This window comes from Manis javanica, chromosome 17 (assembly GCF_040802235.1).
Source record: "Manis javanica isolate MJ-LG chromosome 17, MJ_LKY, whole genome shotgun sequence".
NCBI classification, from domain to species: Eukaryota; Metazoa; Chordata; class Mammalia; order Pholidota; family Manidae; genus Manis; species Manis javanica.
The window spans coordinates 4,806,317-4,829,815 of NC_133172.1; the positions used below are offsets into that span (position 1 = coordinate 4,806,317).

Genomic DNA, 23,499 nt, shown 5'->3' on the forward strand with positions numbered 1-23,499 from the left:
TCCCTTCTTGGAGTCTGTGAGTCAGTTGCTGTTTTATTCCTTCAGTTTTGCTTTATTGTTATGCTCCACAAATGAGGGAAATCATTTGGTACTTGTCCTTTGCTGCCTGGGTTATTTCATGGAGCATAATATCCTCCAGCTCCATCCATGTTGCTGCAAATTGTAGAATTTGTTTATTTCTTATGGCTGAATAGTATTCCATTGTGTATATGTGCCACATCTTCTTTATTCATTCATCTACTGATGGACAGGTTGCTTTCATATCTTAGCTATTGTAAATATTGCTGCAATAAACATAGGGGAGCATATGTCTTTTTGAATCTGAGAAATTCTTTGGGTAAATTCCTAGGAGTGGAATTCCCAGGTCAAATGGTATTTCTATTTTTAGTTTTTTGAGGAACCTCCATACTGCTTTCCACAATGGTTGAATTAGCTTACATTCCCACCAGCAGTGTAGGAGAGTTCTCCTTTCTCCACATCCTCGCCAGCATTTGTTGTTCTTAGTCTTTTTGAAACTGGTGTGAGGTGATATCTCATTGTGGTTTTTATTTGCACTTCCCTGATAATTAGAGAGGTGGAGCATCTTTTCATGTGCCTGTTGGTCATCTGAATTTCTCCTTTGGAGAAGTGTCTGTTCATATCCTCTGCCCATTTTTTAATCGGGTTATTTGCTTTTTGGGTGTTGAGGCGTGTGAGTTCTTTATATATTTTGGATGTTAACCCCTTGTTGGATATGTCATTTACGAATATATTCTCCCATACTGTGGGATGCCTTTTTGTTCTCTTTGCTGTACAGAAACTTTTAAGTTTGATGTAGTCCCATGTGTTCATTTTTGCTTTCATTTCCCTTGCTCGAGATGCATTCAGAAAAAAAGCTGCTCATGTTCATATTCAAGAGATTTTTGCCTGTGTTTTCTTCTAATAATTTAATGGTTTCATGACTTACATTCAGACTTTGATCCATTTCGAGTTTACTTTTGTGTATGGGGTTAGACAATAATCCAGTTTCATTCTCTTACATGTAGCTGTCCAGTTTTGCCAACACCAGTTGTTGAAGAGACTGTCATTTCTCCATTGTATGTCCATGGCTCCTTCATCATATATTAATTGACCATATATGCTTGGGTTTATATCAGGGCTCTCTAGTCTGTTCCATTGGTCTGTGGGTCTGTTCTTGTGCCAGTACCAAATTGTCTTGATTACTGTGGCTTTGTAGTAGAGCTTGAAGTTGGGGAGCATAATCCCCTTGAATCATTTTAGAGAATAATCAACTTAGAGAGTAGTCTTAGGGGCCTGAACCAATTGCCTTCCTAAAAACATCTTCCTAAGTGAATATATTGGTGATTTTTAAGTCAAGTTCACTATAATTCAACCTACTAAGAGCCACTGATATTTAATGAGGTATATCTTTCCATTATCACTTCATTCATAAGGGTGTCTAAAAAGTTTTCAACTATCAAATAAGCTAAAGCTCTGATCAAGGCTTTTCTACAGAGTGTATCAAATTATCCCTGTATGTTTCCCATGACATAAAAGAAGACATAATTGGTTACTGAAGGAACTACCACATTTATTGCATTGATCAGGTCTCTCTCATGTGCAAATTCTATGGTATCTCCTGAGAGTGCACATCTGGTAACACACTGTCCAACAAAGACTACATTCTTCTCAGCTAGGAACCCACCAATGTTTGATGGCGGCTGGATTACAAGAGAGGGCATTTCCCCAGTCACTCTTCTAACATGATTTTTCTCCTGTATAGTATCTGTGGTACATAATGAAATGTGATTCCCAAAAGAATGATTTTCCAACTTGATGGAATCCACACATCTCTCTCATATGAGTTCTCTCATGTTTAATGAGGCATGGCTTGTGGGAGAAGCCTTTCTCACAATTGCTGCATCCATAAGGCCTCTCTCTGGTACGGATTCTCTGATGTCTACTAAGTATTGACTTGGTGGAGTAAACTTTCCCATATTCACTGCATTCATAGGGTTTCTCTCCTGTATGAGTTCTTTGATGTTTAATGAGACCTGACTTCTGAAAGCAGGATTTCCCACATGTACTGCATACATAGGGAGCATTTCCAGTGTGAAACCCCTGATGTGCAACGAGACATGACTTATGATTGAAGGCTTTACCATATTCATTGCATCCATACGACTGCTCTCCAGTGTAAGTTCAGTGATGTATAAGCAGATTGCCCTTCTGGATGAAGGTTTTTCCACATTTGCTGAATTTATAGGATTTCTCTCCTGTGTGAATTTTCTGATGTACAATGACCTGAGACTTCCTAGAGAAAGCTTTTTCACACTCACTGCATCCATGGGGCTTTATTCCCCTTTCAGTTAGCTGACATACAGTGAGCTCTGCTTTCCTTCAGAAGGCTTTACCACATTTGAGGCATTGATATGTTTTCTCTCCTGTATGAGTTCTCTTATGTGCGGTAAGCTAAAACTTCCTGGATAAATTTTTCCCACATATACTGCATCCATGGGGCTTTTTTCTTATATGAGTTCTCTAATGTTCAGTAAGCAGAGACTTTCTCATAAAGCCTTCCCCACACTGAGTACATTCATGGGATTTCTCTCCTGTATGAGTTCTCTGAACTCAGTGAGCAGAGACTTTCTGATGAAGGTTCTACCACATTCAATACATTCATGATATTTCTTTCCTTTGTCACTTTGATATATAACAAGATGTGAATTAGTGCTGATGGTGTTTCCATATTTACTGAATTTAATTCTAGTGTAGCATTTTTCATGTTTAGTATGAAGAAATGATTTCTCATATCTATTAAACTTATCAAGATTTTTCAATGCACAGTTTTTATTTTGGTTCACCAAATCTAGAGTTTAGTTCATATTTATCATGTCTTTGTCTTAAAGTAACAAAATTTCTGAGCAGATGAAAAATATTTGGAGATGAAATGTATTTATGACATCTTTCCATATTTTTAAGCTTGTCTGAATTCCCAAGGGCCACTGCATATGATGACCTCCAATTTTAGGAAAAATATTAATTCTTTCACAATCATGTGATGGAATAAAATTTCTAAAACATTGTTTTGACAAGCTCTTTGCAATAATTTTGCTATTAGATGGAAGAAACATTAAGTGCGAATTTATGTCTTGGGCATGAGAGGAAACAATGAAATAAAGCCAGAACACATAAAACATCAGATGATACAGAATCAATGGTATAGATAATTCCCAATTAGTAAAGTTTTGGCTGCCCTCCAAATAGATCCTTGAAAAATGGGGAAAGAGGATGAAGCAGAAATGATGAGATAATATCTCTTAGGGAGAGTTAAAAACCAGAAACATCATGGCTCAGGTTCAAGTCTTTATATATTCCAATATTTAGGGTCTTAGGTGGAAATTCACAGAGAATGAAGGCCCTTCCAGAAGGAACAGACAGTGCCACATGCCCAGGGAAATAATATTGGCAAAGATATTTACTTTGAACAAATTCTGGTAAAGACAGTTCAAAAGGCGAAATTTCTTTTGTTGGTCATCCTGCTCCTGAATCAAGTCTCTTTTATTAATTCAATATACTTCTACCAAATTAATTTTCCTAAAATGCCCTTCTTTTATGTGGGGAAAATTCCTGTAGTCAATGTTCCAACTTCTTATTTAACTGAGATTATTTTCATAAATGAGAAATAAGATCATCCATGTGGATTTTAAAATTAGGGCCAAGAACCATCTAAGCCATCTGTAAGTCCAGGGAGAGGAAATCCCAGGGCAAAATACCTCTAAAACCAAAATCAGTCAAAGGGAGAAATAAAGTTTAAAACCCGTTTCTTGCTTACAAACTGCAGTCCGGGGCCGTCTCTCTCTCTCCTGCTCTGGCAGAAGCAAAACCAGCCCTCACCCCTGACCTCTCAGGTTCAGATAGGCCCTCTGTTGCCCAGGTAATCACCCACTGATATGGAGATGATCTTCTCTCCACCCCTGAGGAATGATGAAAATGCACTAAAGCCGTACTTATTTCCAGCTCTGAACCCCTACTGATATGCAGATGTACTAAAGCCAGGCGAGATATTCTGGAAATATTAGTGTCACCCACACCAGCACCTATGGACAGAGCGCTGCCGAACTGTCACTTTCTCCAACCAGATCCAAAATAATGGAACTGCACAGACTATAGCAGCTGGGGTTTTTTTTCCTGTTTCATTGCCCAAATCCTCTTCTTTCCAATGATGCTTTCCTGAGTTCTTTATTTATGTCTTGGTTGCCACATATCTGGCATCCATCAATTAAGGGGTCCTCATCCTGGATCAAGAATCCTGGGTTTAATCTTCCATTTATTTTAGAACCATTGATGATATCACCTAGAACCATCCAGGTGAAAGCGGACAGGGACTGTGAGTGTAATCAGAACAGGGTGAGGGCCTCTGGGAAAAGCAAGGCAAGATAATTAGTCAGAGAAGTGTAACAACATGCAAGGAAACCCCCTACCAAAACTCCATGTTAAACATTAAGCTCTAAAGTCGTTCTTCAGTGAGATCAGTTAATATTTCCCAGATAAAGTAAAGTATCTCAGTATAGTCCATGTTTTTGTTATGCTAATCATTTATAATCATGTGTAAGATTCACTTTAGCATGCTAAAAGGGACTTAGTGTCTCATCAAGGACGAACATTCTAAGACCACTTTTAACAAGTCCACACCCCTAAGCCCTTTTTCACGTTCCCAAAAATCCTCAACTGCCTATAAATCCCCTAGACAATGCACCACCTCGGGCTCTCCTGTCCCCTCCTGGTGTGAGCCAGCAGCTCTGTCTTCTCATTTTACCTTTAAATAAAAGCCTCTCCCTGGCTTTCCTACCTTAAGTGTTTGCTAAGTTCATTCTTTGACTCTGCAAACAAGAACCCTGGCATCAAAAGCAGGGTTGCCTAAAATGAAAGAAAAACCAAGCAAAACCAACTATCTCTATCATTTAGAGTAATCAGCCTGGCCAAATGTTGGTACTTCAAGATATGCCCAGTTTCCATTCTACCAGGTTCTCAATAAATAACATCAATAATGGCCTTTGACAGCTTACTGCTTTGGACCAATCTATCAAATATTCTACTTTAAATTGTATATTCCCAAATCCACACAAAGTCTCTTGGACTCCATCATCTACTTTATTCAAAACAAGATAGGTTTCTTATTTTGGGCTATTAAATGTGCACACACGCATGCATGCACACACACACACGTGCGCATGAACGCACACACACAAACACACACACTCTCTCTCCTCCATTTGCTACTCTGCCATTCATCTACCCCAGGTCAGTAAATGGTCACTCCATTCCATAATCTGCTTAAGCCATAAAACGTCATCTTCACTCTTCTTCTCATTGGCGATATCCCATCTATTTGCTAATTCTGTCACCTTAGTCTTTTACACTCATCACAAGTCTTCCTTTTTCTTGTGAATCCCACTGCTTCCACCTAAGACCAAACTAACATCATCCCTTAACGGGAGTACTGCAGTAGCTTCCTAGCTAGCCAGCTATCTGCACCCATGCCATTTACATCTCTCCTTCAGCTTGTGATTCATAATGAGTTATAAGAAATACATATTTTGTCACTAATATGACAAAATATCTATTTCCCAGGTATGTTTTGTCTTCATCTCCAGTTCCTGAAAACACTGCAGGTCTTAAAAGTGAAATGGGTGTCTTTTCATGTAAATGAGACTGTTGGACCCCCACCCAAGAGCAGGCACTGGAGGTTGAATCAGTCAATGGCCAATAATTTAGTCAATCATGACAATTCAATGAAGCGCTCACAAAACTCCCTGAGAAGAGCTTATCTCTCACTTGGACCCTGTTCTCCATCAGAGAGAGAGTATATACGCTTGGAGAACCAGAACACCTCCACGTGCCCCCGAGCCGGGCCCCACACTCCCTGAGGAGAGAAGCTCCTTTACTGGGGACCTTGCCCTGTGTCTCTCTTCATCCAGCTGTTAACTTGTGTCCTTTATTAAAATAGTAAAGGTAAGTGTTTTGCTGAGTTCTGGGAGCCATTCTAAAACATTAACTGAACCTAAGGGGGAGGTCGTGGGAGCCTCCAATCTGTAGCCGGTAGGTCAGAAGCCCAGGAAACAGCTGGGGGCTTGCGACCGGCATCTGGAGTGAACGGTGGAGGGTGGTCTTGTCAGATGGAGCCCTTGACCTGGAGAATCGGCACTGTCTCCAGGCAGGTAGTATCAAAATTGAGTTCTTGGGCACCCTGCTGGTGTTTGAGAACTGCTTGGTAGTATGTGTGGCAGGAACTCTTCTCACACACACACACACACAGATTGGAATCAGGTCCGGGAACCTGAACGCGGTTAAACTACTTTACTGCCATGTACAATACTATTATTGCTGTGTATAATAGTATTGTTGTATATGAAAAACATATCACACAGTCTAAAGCTAAACATCTTTTAAAAACCTAAGCCAGATCATGTACCTCCTTGCCCCAACCCCTTAATAGCTCTCATGTCATTATGAAAAAAGTCCCAAGTCCTTAAGATGGCCTGCAGCACCCTGCATGTCCTATCCCTTTCCCTCTTTCTCACTCTATCCACAGAGGCCTCCTGGATAGCCCTAAACATGCCCAGCACACCTCTCCCTCAGGAACTGCCTCTGCTAGCGTGCTCCTTCCAGACCTACATGGGGGCCATCCCTCACTTCAGCCACCTCAGCAGAGCAGAGAAGCATTTTCTGCCCACTGTGCAATCTAACATCAGGCCCTGCCTGACACTTATTATCCCCCTTTATTGTTCTTTATTGTTCTAGTTAACCACCAGAAATTTTCATATTTGTGTACCTCCCAATTAGAATACAACCTCTATGAGAATTAGAACTTAATCTCTTTTACTCTCTGCTATAGGTACATTAATATAAAGTATACTACATAGAAGCTCATAGTAGGCACTAAAAATACCTGTTGAATCAATGAAACAATCACAGTTTGGAGGAGTCCTGACTGGTTTAAATAAAGCTGACTTTGAATTTAGAGAATGGAGAGAAAGTGCTTCATAAGCAAGGTATTTTATCTTTGAGTCTCTTGATCACAGTGGAATTTATTATATAGTTGGTAATAGGGTAATACATAGGATCATTTAGACTAGAGAAATTAAACCAAGAATAACATCTAAGATAAGTTAAGAAAAAGATCTGATTCAGGAAATACATGTAAAGTCAGCAAAGTATGAGTGAGTTTTATGGTTTGATTTCAGGTGGGACCTATGATTGTGAATTTTTTGTTTTGAGTGAATTCCTTTATTTCCACATAATTTATTCTGAAAATTACACTTAACAACTCTTCCCTTACCATTTTAAGAATTTTCAGACATATGGATGACAGGGAATTATACAGTGAACAGTCATATATCTACTCTTTGATTCTACAGTTAACATTTTGCTACATTTGCTTTATCTCATATTTACACATCCAGAATGAGGAAACAAATACATGCATATGAAGAGACCAGGTTACCATGGGGACACAGCATCCAAGGGGGAGCTGGATGCTAGGGAGAGGCATCAGTATTACCCAGTGGGGCAGGAAGGTTCACTAGTTCACAGAAAACTGATGGATTCCAAGTTCTCTTTGCAGAGAGGCAAGGGGGACTGGATTCCCAAGCAAGAGGGAGCATGTGATGGTGCTACGGCAGGCAGTGAAGAGAAAGACTTGAAAATTCTAAGAGAAAAAAAATCTTAGCAGAACCATCAAGATCCTAGATGACGTAAATCAGGATCAAATCTAGAGGCGAGAACACAGAGCGTCTTCCTCTAAATGATTAAGCAGTTAATATTAACATAGGAGAGTAATGACCAGGAGCTCTGTTTAGGTATCTTTAGAGACCATTAACACTCTAGAAACTCCAAGATGAGTCACTTCAGCACTACTCCAAAGGTATGAGGCCTTCGTGAATCTAGATACTTACTTCCGTTCCCTTCTACCTAGATGCCCTTCACTAATTCACCTGGAAAACTGACCATGGATTTTTTCCTTTCCTATCCGTGGCTTTTCTCCTTACTCCAATTTGAAGATATCAATTGGTTGGGTACTTTGATACCCTATTCATGAAAAATAACAGAATATTTGGAAACACATATTTAGGCATGAGATATGAACATTGTTAAATGATATCTTTTACAGATTGTACAACTGACTTTGGAAAAGAGCCTTCCCTTAGAGGAGTATGGAAATATACCCTTTGTCTGGGACCAGAAAGGAAAATAAATACTGATCACTTACAAAATTTAAGTCTTAGGTAGGAGTCAGCAAACGATGTTCCACGGCAGTAAGTAAGTATAGTTTTTGCATTTTAAAAGAGTTATGAAGATGTTGCAGAGACAGTAGGCAGCCTACAGAGCCTACAGTATTTTCTGTCTGGCCCTTTGCAGAAAATGTTTGACGGTCTCTCACATTATTCAGCACTTCAGATACCCCCAAAATCATTCCACAGTTGAGATAGGAAAGAATACAGTTTGGGCTCCCTGGGCAAACCAGGGGCGCAATCCTTACTCAGCGACACTAGGTTGCTGCAGTTCCCCAACATCACATCCTGGTAGAGGTCGTTCTGAGCTGGGCCCAGCAGCCTCCACTCCTCCCAGGGGAATTCCACAGCTACACTGTCAAATAACAATGATCCCTGTAGTAATAAGTTCTTTCATCTGAGGGGATTATTATTTTGGTTTGGAAGTGATATATAGAAACCTACTCTTACCACTTCCATTGTATAGATCTACCTATATATGTAACTCCACCACATTATATATTGTGGTAGAAAGGGAAGTCTTATATAGACATCTTGCTACTATTCAGTCATCCATTCACTTGATAATTCAGAACATTTTCTAAAATGTAGTCATTAAAATCTCTTATCAACCTGAGTGGGTTTGCTGTCTGCGTCTATATGTGCACTGAAATACACGCAGGTGGTATCGAAATGAACACTCATATTCCTGCCCTCAAGGAGCCTTCACTGTGTGCAAGTTGAACAGAAATAATAAAAGCAGAATTCAACAAAAAGACCTAAAGATGCTGAAATTGTAATAAGGTATGGTTAATATGTGGAAAGGTATAAGAGAGACTATTAAAAAGGATGAGTGGCTAATTTGAAGAAACAAAGATGAATTCTCAAAATAAAAAAGACATGCTAATTGGAATTAGGAATTCAACCTATAGAATGACAACAAGTTTGATGCAAATGACAGACAATCCATGAACCAGACAACACATATGAAGTACAAAAGACAATAGTGGAAAATACAAAGGTGGTTGAGAGATATGAAAGAGTGTGAGAATGCTGAATTTACTCTCTTGAGAGTTTGTGGGAAAAATACAAAAATTGAAATAATGTTATAAGGGCAGAGATTTTTTCTTTTAGAACTGATAAATGACAACAAACCTCAGAATGAGGAAACCAAAAAATTCTAAGCAGGATAAAGGAGAAGAAATCTACTCTTAGACAAGCAGAAGTAAATATGCAGAACACCAAACTCAAAGAGAAAATTTATTATAGGCTTATTCTATGGAAGGCATCTTTCAAAATTATCCAAGACAGATACCTGACAACAGAATAATAAATACAATTTATTGACAGTAGCGTTCAATAGCCACAATGGAAGCCAGAAAAAGAATGAAACAATATTTTCAAAGTGCCAAGTGAAATAACTGTTAAGAATTTTATACAAGTATTATCTTAATATTATACACGGATATTTTCCCCTATTGTTTCTAGTAAGGTTGTGGTGATTCTTCTATATTTTTCCATGTATTTAAGCAAATTATCTTTAAGTATGAAAAAATTTACCTCCTCTTTTCCAAATTTACTTCTCTTTTATCTCTTTCTTTGGTTAGTATTTCCAAACAATGTCGTGTCACTAGACATCCTGGTCTTGTTCCAGGCTTTAGGTGACATGCCAAAGGGGGATATGGAAATGTGTAAGGATGTTTCATATGGGGGCCTTATGGTATTATATATCTGTACTTATATATATATATATATATATATATATATACACACACACATACATACAAGTGGCTCCCAAACGGGACACACGGTATTATGTGTCCTATAAAGCATATGACAATCCTGCAACAGGAAGAAATGTCAAGCTCAAAATGTCAATAGTACCCATAGCCTCCCTTCCATTGAAAAACACTGGCATGGTAAATTATATTGTATCCAAGAACAAAACTCAAAAATACTTAAAGGAATAAAAAAATAATCCATCATCCAACAGTGAGAAATGTACAATTCCTCATACACAGACATGTGATATGACCAGATCATATGAAATATAACCAGATATGTGAAAAGAAAATATGACCCATTCCCACAACAGAGAATTCTTTGTCAAAAAAGTCAATAGTGTGGAGGTTGAAGAGAGAGAATCAACAGAAACCAGAATGATATACATAACAAAATTAGTAGACAAGGCCATTAAATAAAAAACTATACACATATGTTTAAGAAGGTAGAGAAAGCATGAACATGATGATGAATAATATGGAAAATATAAAATAATCCCAATTCCAACTCCAGAAATGAAAAAAAAGAAGTCTGGGGTAAACATATACTCATTGGATGTGATTAACAGCAGATTAGACACTGCAGATGAAAAGACCAGTGAACTTGAAGATACAACAATAGAAACTATTCATTAGGAAAGAGAAAAAAGACCAAAGAGCAAAATTTTTAAAAAGCCAGAGAAAAGATTCACTGTATGCACAACAACAAATTGGACAACTGTAGACTTCTGTAAACAATACAAGTCAGAAGATAATGGAAAAACATCTTTACACAGCTGAAATAAGAAAACTTCCAACCTAGAATTCTACACCCAATAAAAATATCTTTCAAAAATGAAGGCAAAACTGTATTTAATGTAAGTAAAAAAGGAAGAAAAAAAATTGAAGGCAAAACAAAACCTCTTTCAGATGTGCAAAAGCTAAAGGAATTCATCATCAGCAGACGTGCTAGCAAAATGGTAAAGGACATCCTTCAGATGGAAATCTAGATCTACCTGCATGAATGAAGGGCTGCAGAAATGAAAAATACGTATAAATATAAAATGTTTTATTTTTTATATACCATTAGATGACAACTGATTATTTAAAACAACAAGAATAATATACTGTGGGATTTCTAAAATATGAAGAAGTAAAATGAAAATGATATATGTTGATATATATCCATAAATATATATATGTCTATAAAATAGAGACAGAGAAGAAATTGAAGCACACTTTTGTAAAGTTCTTATACTATGAATGAAGTGGCATATTACTTGTAGACCATGACAAGTTAACTATAAAATCAACCACACAAAAGAACTAACATGTATCACCAGTAAGCCAACAATGAAGATAAAAGAAAATAAAAATATTAATTAATACAAAAGAAGGCAGAAAAAGAGAAAGCAGGAAACAAAGAATAGCTTTGACAAGTAGAAAGCAAATAGCAAGTTGGCAGATCTGAATCCTTTTACATTTATTGAGATTGGTTTTATGGCTCAGAAATGTGGTCTATCTTGGTAAATATTTTGTGCCCAGAAATAAGAAGAACATGCAGAAACGAATAGCTTAGGAGCACACTAATAATGACCACCTAGAAAATGTCTTACAAAAAACAGATAAAGATTAATATCCCTGAAACCTATATATATTTTTTGAGACTGGAAAAAAACAAATCTGCACAAAGGATTTGATTAGGTAATTCAGAAAATGCAAATAGTTAATAAATACATTAAAGTATGTTCAACATCACCAGTAATAATGCAACTGAAAATAACAGTGTAGGTAAAATTGTAGTAGTTCCAGAATATCTTGCCTGGCTTTAGTGCAAATGTGTATCAATGGGCATTCAGGGGTGGAGAGAGGTACGGCTTTAGTGCATTTGCATCATTCCTTGTGGGGGGTGTAGAGAGAAGTTCATCTCCATATCAGTGGGTAATTACCTGGGCAACGGAGGGCTTACCTGCACCTGAGAGGGGAGGGGGAGGGGCTGGTTTTGTTTCTGCCGAGCAAGAAAGAGAGAAGGGCCTGGACTGCAGTTTTCCTCTCTCTGAATCTACTAATTAAAAGTAGTAAAACTCATTCTGATAGCCCTTCTAAAGTGACAGACACTATATTCTAAGATATATTTTATATATGTCTGTACTACTATGTACATACCAGGGCTCTCAAACAGAGATGGTTTGACATATGGCGATGTCTGCAAACCTTTTCGGGGTCACAGCTGGTGGGAGGTGCTACTGATAACTAATGCGCAGCGACCACAGACCCCGCTCAACACCCTGTGATGCACAGGATACCCACAGTGTCCACCAAAAGGACAACAAAGAATTCTTTTGTCAAAAGAGTCAACAGTGCTGATGTTGAAAAACTCTGAGATGTATTACTTTATCTAATCTTCACAATAGTCCTCTCATGTAAATTCTCCTGTAATTCCCATTTTTCAGATTAAGACAGGACCACGGCAGGATTGACTAGAAGATCGTCTAGGTAACCATGGGCCAAGACAAAATATGAGTGAGGAAATATGACCATACAGCTCAAACACTAGGCTCTACCACCTTCAAAATTGATAGCTTTTATATTGCATATTTGTAAGATTTAAAAGCCAATACATTAAATAATGGCAAGGACGTAGGAAAAACAGGGACTTTCTTAAATCGGATGGAGTGTTGAAGACTTTTAGAAAGGCAATTATGTAGTGACCACAGCAAATTTAAGTCCAGGTACCATTTGACTCAGATTTCACTCTTAGGAATCTGACCTAAAAACCTTCACACATATTCAGAAAGATGTATTTTAAAGAAATGTCATGGCTTCATTGTTCATAACAGAAAAAGGAAATTTAAACCACTAGAATGTACTTTTCCATAAATTAAGGCATATCCATGCTAGGAAATATCACACAATCCCTAAATGCAATGAAGTAGATCCATGTACATTCAATGGGAAGTTCTATAGGGCAGGTTGCTATAGAATAAACCAAGCAGTGATATGTTTACTATGATCCTGGTAATGGAAAAATATTTTCAGAGTGTGTGTGTGTAATGTGTGTGTATATACATGTGCATATAAATGTTAATAAAACCAGACTAAGCCATTAACAATGACTTTCTCTCCTAAGTGATGAGTGTAGTGTGAAAGGGCAAATTTCTTCTTTTTTGCTTTGTTTATTTCTATACTGTTTCTGTGTATTTCACAAATGGCTTGTATATTACTCATTTATAGGTTCAATAAATGGTTTATCTTGGCCTGTGTAGTAGTCATACAGGTATACAAATGTATAAAAATTCACTTTATGTATGTTACACTCCAGTATGAAAGTATTAATGTGTGTACAACACACACACACGCATGAGCAGGAAAAAGAGAAACAGCCACAGGAAACTTCTTACATATACCAGAAAGCTGCTCTTCGGGCCACTGTCCACTGTAGGAAGGGCCATCAAGAATTTATTACAACTTCAGTGTCAGGAAATATTTACTTATCTGAGGAAATGATCTACTCTCTCTGTAAAAATAATGCAAATCATATAACATTTTGTATCTCTCTTGTTGGAACTGGCTGCCAAAAATATTGGATATAATCTGGTAGCTCAACCTGTCGGCCTCCTCCCCGTCTCCATCCTGAAGACAAAGGAGGCGACGCGGTGACATATCGAAGACCTGAGTGGGCCAGCCAGGGGCCTCAAGGCTCACTAGCTCAAGAGTGGTGCTGGAAAAGCACCTCTCATATTTACTGATCAGGCATCACATTCTTGAGGGGGTTAACAAGTTTCTAGACACAATGATTAACATGCTTTACTCCAGGAATGTAATTGCCCCCAGGTTGCTGGGGCAAGTCTTCCCTGGCACCAGGCAATGAGGGGGTAGAGATAACAAGAAACAGATCTCCGTTTAGATTTAGTGAGCTGTGCATGCACCACAGATAACAAGAAAGGCAAACAATTCCCACAGAAACAGAATCATCTATGGATAGCAACCCACACAACCTAATTAAACCATTTTACTATTCTGATTTTTAAAATTCTGAGCAGATTCTATGACCTGCACTTATTTCCAAGTTTGCCTTGATAGTGACATTATGGTTATTTACTTTTTTTCAGATTCAAGCTTTTATCAATGTATATTTTTCCCATTGATCAAATAAATTTTTTAAGTCTCCACAAATAAATACAGCAAGAAAAAAAGGGGGAAATAAATAAATATGTAAAACTCACCTGGACCTTGTTGGTCATTTTCTTCTGTTCTTAGAAAATGGCCAGTTACTGGGATCATTCTTTTTACCCTTCTAGATTGTCACTCCAATTCTGGTCAAAGGTCTCACATGTCAAATTAATAGTATCCCCACAAATGATGCTCTCCTGGTCCTGGAACTTCCTTCCCATGACCCTAAGGACTCGAAAACAAATTCACTTTAAATGGTATATTCCTTTGGGCCACACACCTTGTCAATGTTGCTATAGGTGCTGGGATAGGCAGAATCATCCCCCTCCAACCCCCGCCGGTTGCCCCAAAGATACCTATATTCTAATCTCCAGAAAACGGAATAAATTACTCCCCTTGAGTGTGGATGGGATCTGTGCCTCACTTCTAGCTAGCAGAACACACCAGAGGTGAAGCGATCTCACTCCTGTAAGTATGTTGCATTATCTAAGATGATGTCTTAAGACCGCCGTGTGATTCGCTCTTGCTGGACTTGGGGAAACAAACACCCATGATGGGAAGTTTATGGAGAAAGCAACACGGTCCTCCCACACACACCCCAACCAATTCTCGAACACCAGCAGGGCAGCCGAGAATTCAACTCAATTCTAACACTACCTGCCTGGAGACAGACCCAGATTCCCCAGGTGAAGGTCTCAGTCTTACAAGACGGCCCACCAACCTGCATTCCAGATGCTGGTGGCAAGCCCCAGGCTGTGACCTGTGCCTCTGACCTACGGGCTACAGATTGGAGGTTCCCACGACCTCCCCCTTAGGTTTGATTAATTTGACACAGCGGCTCACAGAACTCAGGAAAACACATTTACCAGTTTAAGAAAGGATATAGATGTTAACAGTCAGATGAAGAGATATATAAGGTAAGGTCCCAAATAAAGGTGCCTCTATCTTCGCGGAGCTTAGGGCCTGGTTCTGTGGCACGCAGAAACACTCTGGTGGCCAAAGCAGAGAAGTTTCTCTGGCAGAGAAGCAGGATCCAAGAGAGCAATACCCTCTTCTCAGGGGTTTCTGTAAGGCTTCATTGCATAGTCATGATTGACTAAATTATTGGCTATTGGCTGATTCAACCTCCAGTCCCAGCCCTTGGGTGTCTCTTATTGACATGACAAAACACCTATTTCACCTTCAAGACTGAAGTGTTTCAGGAACTGTGGATGAAGACCAATATATCTAGGAAATGAATATATTTGGTCATATGATCAGATACGTATTTCTTATGCCTCATTATACTGCAGTCCACCCCCTGGTCTTCAAGCACAGATTCCTTACAGCAAAACGATCATGCCCGCCACAACACTTAAATCTGGTATAGCATCTATACAACAGAACAATAGTACCAAGGCAAATAGGCCTAACATTTGGAGAAGCCAGTGGGGGGTGGGGACAGATTTAAACACACAACTCATTTGTCCTATAAAGTCATCACAAACATTTTTTTTTTGCAAACATTTTAATATTGGTCCAGTTTGTCAACATATCTTATGACCAGAGTTTCTCCCAGAGCGATGTAACTCGTTTGCAGGCTGTCATTCAACCTTGTCAGGTTCCAGAAGCAGAGGTGGTCTTGGCAAACACAGAGCTTCACCCTTCAGGGCATCTGGCATGCTTTTGCTAAGGGATATTATTCTCTTGCTCCGAGCCTCCCGTGAGGAATTAATAAAATGTTGGATTTATTTCATTGCATGATCCATTTATTTATCCCTTTACCCTCAACTATAATTTCTCCTTCCCTCCATGTGTCATTTATCTCTACCCAGACTTTTCCACTTGTGGAAGGGACATTAGGTTCAGCTACTTTGCTGGTCCAGATTGCTGGCAGCAATACTAGTCTAGCAAATGCCTCCCCCTCATATATGCTTTTAGATACATTAGTTAATTTCATGAACTCCTTTGGAAAGACTAGTTCAAGGTATGCAGCTTTAGCTCTAGAGGAAGGGGTTCTCCGGCCGGGGCAAGTTCTCTATGCATTCATGGAAACCGAATATAAAGTCAAAGGCAAGAAGTTGGTGAGAAAGGAGGTTACCACGTCTATTCTCACGGTGGTCACAGGCAGCTCAGTACACGCAGCCAGCTCAAATGCGCTCCCCAGGCCAGCTACGGGTTCTGCTCCCCAGCACGAGCATCTTCCTCTATGCAGCAGGTCTCAGTCTCTCCTCGCTCTCTGCTCCCACATTCAGGCTTAATTCTCCAGGGGCATCGGGACTCCATGGCAGTCTCCTCACTCCCCCAGACCCCCCAATTTCCTGCTCCCATGCTCCGGGATCACTCTGTGGGCAGGTCTCTGGTGACTGGGGGACACCAAGAACACACGCAGAGCAGAGAATGGGTGTTTCCTCACTAGCCCTTCCCTGGGCAGGTACTCCCATGACCAGCAGCTCTGTTGTGGTTAAACATCCCATAAATGTGCCATCAGCCTTATTACATACACAATGGGCGCTATTAAGACCAGGCAAGAATCCTGGTCAGAAAGTTTCATTTCCTCCACAGCAACTAAGGGAAAAACCACTATTAAAAGGACAGGCTTGTTCATAACACTGGAATTATTTGTGATTAACAAAACTGGTCAACTAGAAAATGTAAAGGAATCCATTGAGACTTTGACTTTCAATGATACCAAGCAATTAAATTACTTTTCTGCAGTACAAAACTGAGAAGGTAATTTAAAAAAATACATAAAATTGCAAAGAAGTATAAACTACCTAGGAATAAGAATGATCAGAAATGTCTGAGCGGCATGAAAAAAGTCACAATAAATGTTGGAGGTGGGTGGAGACCGTGGAAAAGCAGAGAATCATAATGTTTCAGAAAAGTATAAATATATAAGTCAAGCCTATCTAAATCAATGCATACATTCAATGCGACTCTAGTAACGCTGCCACCGGTTCACCCGCCTGATGTAATGCTATGAAGAAAGTCCGTAATCATGTTAGACTGGGAAAAATGTTTATAATTAGAAGTTGTGATAAAATCAAATGATATTGGTGTTATACAGAGCATTTTAAACGTGAACGTAGCACAAAATTAAACACAGGCACAGGTTTAGGGCAATGGTGTTTTTACTTGTGTACAAGGATCCCGAAAGGAAAGATCCAAGAACACCGTAAACTTGGAGGCAAGAAGCAGAAAACACATCTTTTATGACACATCACTAGGTCACATGTGACTACTGTTAGATAATGACAAGAGTGTTTAGGTGGCAAGACAAGAGTTTTTCATTAGATTTTCAGGGAAGTAAAGAGTGGGAGGCAGGAACTGGATTTGGATCAGCTGACCGAATGTATCGCGTCCGCCCCCAGCAGTCAACTTAAAACTCAGCCTCTCCCTGCCTCCTCTGCAGAGACCCGTCTCCAAGGCCCCAGCCTCCGGCCTCCCCACAGACGTGCACTGGCCTCCCTTCCCACCAAACAACAAAACTGACTCCAGCATTGGCCTGAATTCAGAAGCAGAGGCGCTCGTTTGCCGACACGGCGCGCCCCGGGCGGCCTCACGTCCAGGCCCCACAGGGACACCCACCCACCGCCGCAGTTCTTGTCGCAGGGCCACGCGCCCACTCACACCCACAGACCCTGACGGTCGGGCTGTCGGCCGTTAATCTCTCCGTACGCTTGTAACGACACTGGCCGCCAGGGGCCCGATCACCGAAGCCAAGACTCCGCGGTGACCGAACTGAAAGAAACCCCCAGAGCGGCGCCTCGCGGGCCTCGCGGGCCCCGCTGACGCTGAGCTTCAAGGACCGCCGGGGCTGCCAGAGGCCGTACTCACTTCCGAAGCGGCGCCCGGTCCGGGGCTCGGCGCCGGAGGCGCCTCCCTGGCGGTCGCGAGGGACGCTCCGGGTGTGGCCGGGAGCCCGCCTTGCGCGCGCGGCTGGCCTGGCCGGGCCGTGACGTAACGTGGCCACGCCCCCTGGGCGGCCCGGTCCTCGGCGGCCCGGACGGGGGCTGCGGCTCCGCCCGCGGAGGAGAAACCAGTCGCTCTCGCGCCCGTCCTTGCCCGCCAACCCCTCCTCGCCGTCGGCCAGCAGCGCTGTGCGGGACGCTCGGAGGCCCGAGCCTATCCGAGGCCAACGTGTTCGCGAGCCGTATCCGGCCTTCTGGGCAAGACGGGAGGATGGCAGCGCCCGCGGGCCTGTAGGGGGCGCACCCTGGGGGGCGGCCATCCTCCCGGGGGTACAGCGCGGGGCGACAGGGAGGTCCTCAGGGCTAAAGCCGCCAGGAGCTTCTGGATGGCCCAGGAAGTTCGTGCCGTCAGGCCCGGACGCAACACTGGAGGCCGCGTCCTGGAGAGATGCAGAGGCGCGGAGGCCGGCCGGCCTGAGGTTGGACACGGGCCTGTTTCAAGGACGGAGCTCCGTGAATCCGACGCCCAGGAGGGCTGGAAGGTGGCGTCCTCCAGTCAGAAGGGGAGAGGAGTGAGGCTGCTGCCCGAAACAAAGGCCATTTCAGAGTGGTGAAATGAAGTATTTTATTATCTTGTTTGGCATCATTCCTAAATTAGCACGACACTCAAGAAATATTTTAGGCTAAGAAGGTGCAATAGGAGAGGATTTAATAATGTGGATTCCCCCTTACCAAGTCCCCACCAGGTACCCCCATCAGTCACTGTCCATCAGCATACCAAGATGCAATGAAGTCACTTGTCTTCTGTTATACTGCCTTCCCCGTGCCCCCCCTCCCACATTATGTGTGCTGATCGTAATGCCCCATTTTCCCCCTTGTCCCTCCCTTCCCACCCACCCTCCTCAGTCCCTTTCCCTTTGGTAACTGTTAGTCCATTCTTGGGGTCTGTGAGTCTGCTGCTGTTTTATTCCTTCAGTTTTTGCTTTGTTCTTAGGCTCCACAGATTGAGTGAAATCTTGATACTTGTCTTTCTCTGCCTGGCTTATTTCACTGAGCATAATACCCTCTAGCTCCATCCATGTTGTCACAAATGGTAGGATTTGTTTTCTTCTTACGGCTGAATAATATTCCATTGTGTATATGTACCACATCTTCTTTATCCATTCATCTACTGATTAGGTTGCTTCTACTTCTTGGTTATTGTAAATAGTGCTGCGATAAAATAGGGGTGCATTTATCTTTTTGAAACTGGGCTCCTGCATTCTTAGGGTAAATTCCTAGAAGTGAAATTTCTGGATCAAATGGTATTTCTATTCTTAGTTTTTTGAGGCACCTCCACACTGCTTTCCACAATGGTTGAACTGTCTTACTTTCCCAGCAGCAGTGTAGGAGGGGTCCCCTCTGTACATCCTTTTTAGAAGACAACTTAGATTATACAACTTTGTTTGCATTTTGGTTGATATAGAAATTCCAATGCTAAGAAATTTTTTAAGGGGGAAATCTCCCTCATTACTACATACACATTACTGTAAATTACTAGGGCTTATTTATTTTTCTTTGGATTTAGCATTTCCTGGTATTTTATAGTCCATTTACTGTCTCCATTGCTAGATTATAAAGTCTGTAAATGCTGCTCCTTCGCCTGTTTTGCTCACTGGCGTATCCTCAGTACGTCATAGTGTCTTGCAGTGACAGTGTTTTAAGATATATCTGGAGGAGTTAATTACCCAGACACAAGATTTCAACCAAGTTCTGAGAGAGCCACAGCACATTTCCATTTCTCTTCCTCTAATTAGGACTCACTGTTGGTAACCTGGATATTATATCCTCATGGAATAACAGGAAAGAACTAAAGGAGATAAAGGAGAAGGCAAACACCCCACTCGCAGGACAGTAGGAAGGAATGAAGGACACAGCAAAAGTCACATGTCTCAATTCAGCAGGTCACCAAGGACCCAGGATCTTTAAATGGCAGACTCATTTAGGTAATAAGCCTGTGGACAAATATAAGGATTCATCTCCAAAATATTCCAAAAAGATCTCACCTCCTCTCACTTCCTATACTGTCCACCATCTAGACTGAGGTTCTCATCTTGGTTTTTCCTCTGTTTGTTCCAGGAATAATTTCCCTTTTTTGCTTTGTCCCTTTATAAGTTACTAAGTCTCTATGATCCTAAATGAAAACAGTTTGGAGCAACAACTGGCTCTTTAGAACTGTTTCCCTTCAATGACAAAATATACTTTGATTAGCTCACTAGCTCATTTACTCACTCTCCAAATCTATATATAATTAGGGTTTCCCCTATGTACTGAACTTTTATAAAATCATGGAAACCAGCACTCTCCAAAATAATTTTCTGGTATAATGGAAATGATAGAGATTTCTCATTGTCTCACCATTTTGCTCGGTGTCGGTGCTGTCCACTTCTATAGTCACTAGTCATGTATGACTGTTCAGCACTTGAAATGTGGTTAGTGCAGGCTAAGGAACTGATTTTCATCATATTGGTCTTCAGTTTTTTTTTTACATTAAAATTTAAGGCACTAAAAATTGAAAATGTACAATTTTGTGTGGAGATGAGAAGACGTTTTAAAAATACCTTATGTTCTATGGTACTTAATTACCATTAATAAGAGTCCTTCCCCAGTCCCCCCAAATAATATACTCATTCAATAATAAATTGTCATATTCCCTTGAACCAATTACTTCAAGTCCATTTCACATAAAACAGATACTTACATCCTCTCACTTTTTTAGAACACTGGTCAGTGATGACCTGTGACTCTTTGAGGACGGATTCTTGACTGAATGAAATTTCTGGTGTTTCTTGAGGACTGACTTCCCCTGAAATGATTTCCCTCACTCACTGCATCCATAGGGTCTCTCTCCCTTAAGAGTTTTCTGATGTGTAACTAGCTGTGCTTTCCAAATAAAGCTGAAACGTAGAGTCACCACTTAAAAGACAACTGGACTAACTCAATGCACTCACCACATCACAGGCTTTTCCTGTTTTGATAACCAGTATATCCTCAGCTCATGGAAAAGAACCAAGTGCAAAGTATCTGACAAATACTAAACAAATGAGTTGACATAATCCAGTGCTATTTCATAAGTTCCTCTGCATAATACAATCTTCTACAAGTTTATGGCAGGCATCCCAGTTTCCAATTAATCTGTCACCTGGACCTGGGGAAACTGAAATAATTTATACATATCCCATATGGTACCAATCGGGTATTAGCCCATTCCTGGTTTTTTGATCAGAGCAACACTCCAGATACAACATATTTTATATATTGTAAAAATTCACTTATTTCCTCCAGTTAATTGAACTCCAGGTTCCTTAATTTGTTTTATTGACACAATAAATTGATGTAACTGTTAAGAGTTAACAGATTGTGCCTCTCTTTCAATGCATATATTTAATGGAATGAGGATTTACATAATCTCTTAGTATATGCTTTTCGCCCATAATATGAGCTACACATTTTTGCTTTAATCCTTTTCCACACAGAATGTCTCTTGAATTTTTCCCTACTTCTTTGAGACACAGAAGATGTAATTGATCATTGAAGGCACAACCACACTCACTGCCGTTCATTAGGTGTCTGTCTTGGCCAGATCCTCCTGAGAGTGCCCATTTGGCATGGCTGCATTCCTACTTGCTGGAAGCCCACTCATGTTTAGTGCTGGCTGAGCGACAGCAGAAGGTACTTGCAGAGTCACCACATTAACAAGATTTTTCTTTTTTGGAACGCTGGTCAGTGATGACCTGTGACTCTCTGAGGAAGGATTCTTGACTGAATGAAGTTTCCCCTTATGAGTTTTCTGATGTGTAACTAGTTGTGCTTTCCAAATAAAGGCCTCCCCACATTCACTGCATTTAAAGGGTTTATCTCCTGTGTGAATTCTTTGATGTTTAATGAGGCTTGATTTCCGGGAATAGGGTTTTCCACATTCACTGCACAAAAAGGGAGTCTTTCCTGTGTGAAATCTCTGATGTGCAATGAGGTATGCCTTCTGGTTGAAGCCTTTCCCACATTCATTGCATACATAAGGTTTCTCACTTGTATGAATCCTCAGATGTACCATGAGATGTCCCTTCTGGATGAAGGTTTTTCCACATTCATTGCATAAAAAAGGTTTCTCACCTGTATGAATCCTCATATGTACCATGAGACTTCCCTTCTGGCTGAAGCCTTTTCCACATTCACTGCACACGAATGATTTCTCCCCTGTATGTATTTTCTGATGTACACTGAGCTGTGATTTCTTGATGAAGGCTTTTCCACATTCAGTGCATTCAAGAGGTTTCCCTCCTGTATGTGTTTTCAGGTGTTCAGTGAGCCAAGACTTCTTGATGAAGGGTTTCCGACATTCAGTGCATACGTGAATCTTCACTATTTTTTGAGACTTCTTATGTTTGATGACTCCATACTGAGTGCTAGGTTTTTGGCTTTCAGAAAATTGAATTTCATGCTTAACATGGAGAAAGGATTTCCCATCTCCCATAAGCTCAACAGGATTATTTATTTCATAGCTTCTGCTCTGGTTAAGTAAAGTTAAATCTGATTTTATACTTTTTCCATGGGAGTCAAACATACCATGACTTTGCCTTAACACAGAGTGACTTCTATCCTGATGAACAAAATCTTTAAAGGTGTTATGTTTGGGCCACTGTACAAGGCTATTCTCCGTACTTCCTTTTTGTAGGTGTTCTGGTAGAAGATCATCAACTTTCCACATATCTAGGAAAGAAAACAATGGATCCTCCCATCACTTTGATTTGGAATAAAGACATTTAAAAAAAAAAACCTTGATGCCAGGTGTCTTTTTCGTGATGACCCTGTGTGATACAATGAGTTATAAGAAACAAATATATTTGGTCATATGTATTTTCCAGGTATTTTGGTCTTCATCCAAGGTTCCTGAAAACACTGCAGTCATAAAGGTAAAATGGGTGTTCTCTCATGTTAATGAGATTTTTGGACGCCCAAACAAGGGCGGGGGCTGGAGGCTGGATCAGCCAGTGGCCAATAGTTTAGTCAATCACAACTATGGAACGAAACCCTTATAAAAACCTCTGAGAAGAGCCTTGTCCTCTCTGTTCTGCGCTTTGCCTGCTCTGCTCGGTTGGGTCCTGCTTCTTGGTTAGAGAGCTGCTATGCCTGGGGAACCAGATAGCCTCCAAGTGCCACTGAGGCAGGCCCCACGCTCAACAAGGACAGAAGCTCCTTTATTTGACACCTTGCTCTATGTCTCTCTTCATGGGGCTGTTAACTTGTATCCTTTATTAAACTGGTAAATGTGTGTTTTCCTGAGTTCTGTAAGCCACTCAAGCAAATTAATCAAATTTAAGGGGAGGTGGTCATGGGAACCTCCAATCTGTAGCCAGCAGGTCATAAGCATAGGGAACTGCC

The 23,499-nt window shown here is 40.7% G+C and overlaps 2 protein-coding genes across 2 annotated transcripts in view; both read right to left on the minus strand.

Moving 5' to 3' along the window:
• Nucleotides 1–23,499, minus strand: part of LOC118973800 (uncharacterized) — a 37,507-nt gene that overhangs the window by 12,576 nt on the left and 1,432 nt on the right. Inside the window, exons 2-3 of the mRNA XM_037025846.2 lie at nt 18,005–22,827; nt 14,239–14,410 (exon numbers count right to left, since the gene is read on the minus strand). Coding sequence (XP_036881741.2) covers nt 21,680–22,825 — 1,146 coding nt within the window. The 5' untranslated portion in view covers nt 22,826–22,827 and the 3' untranslated portion in view covers nt 14,239–14,410; nt 18,005–21,679. The remainder of the gene's footprint in view (nt 1–14,238; nt 14,411–18,004; nt 22,828–23,499) is intronic.
• LOC108387131 (uncharacterized) lies at nt 9–19,755 on the minus strand. Its single transcript, XM_073226358.1, is given in 4 exon segments — nt 9–1,826; nt 1,828–2,377; nt 17,800–18,570; nt 19,751–19,755. Coding segments are annotated over 4 exon segments (1,647 nt in total). The 3' UTR covers nt 9–1,505.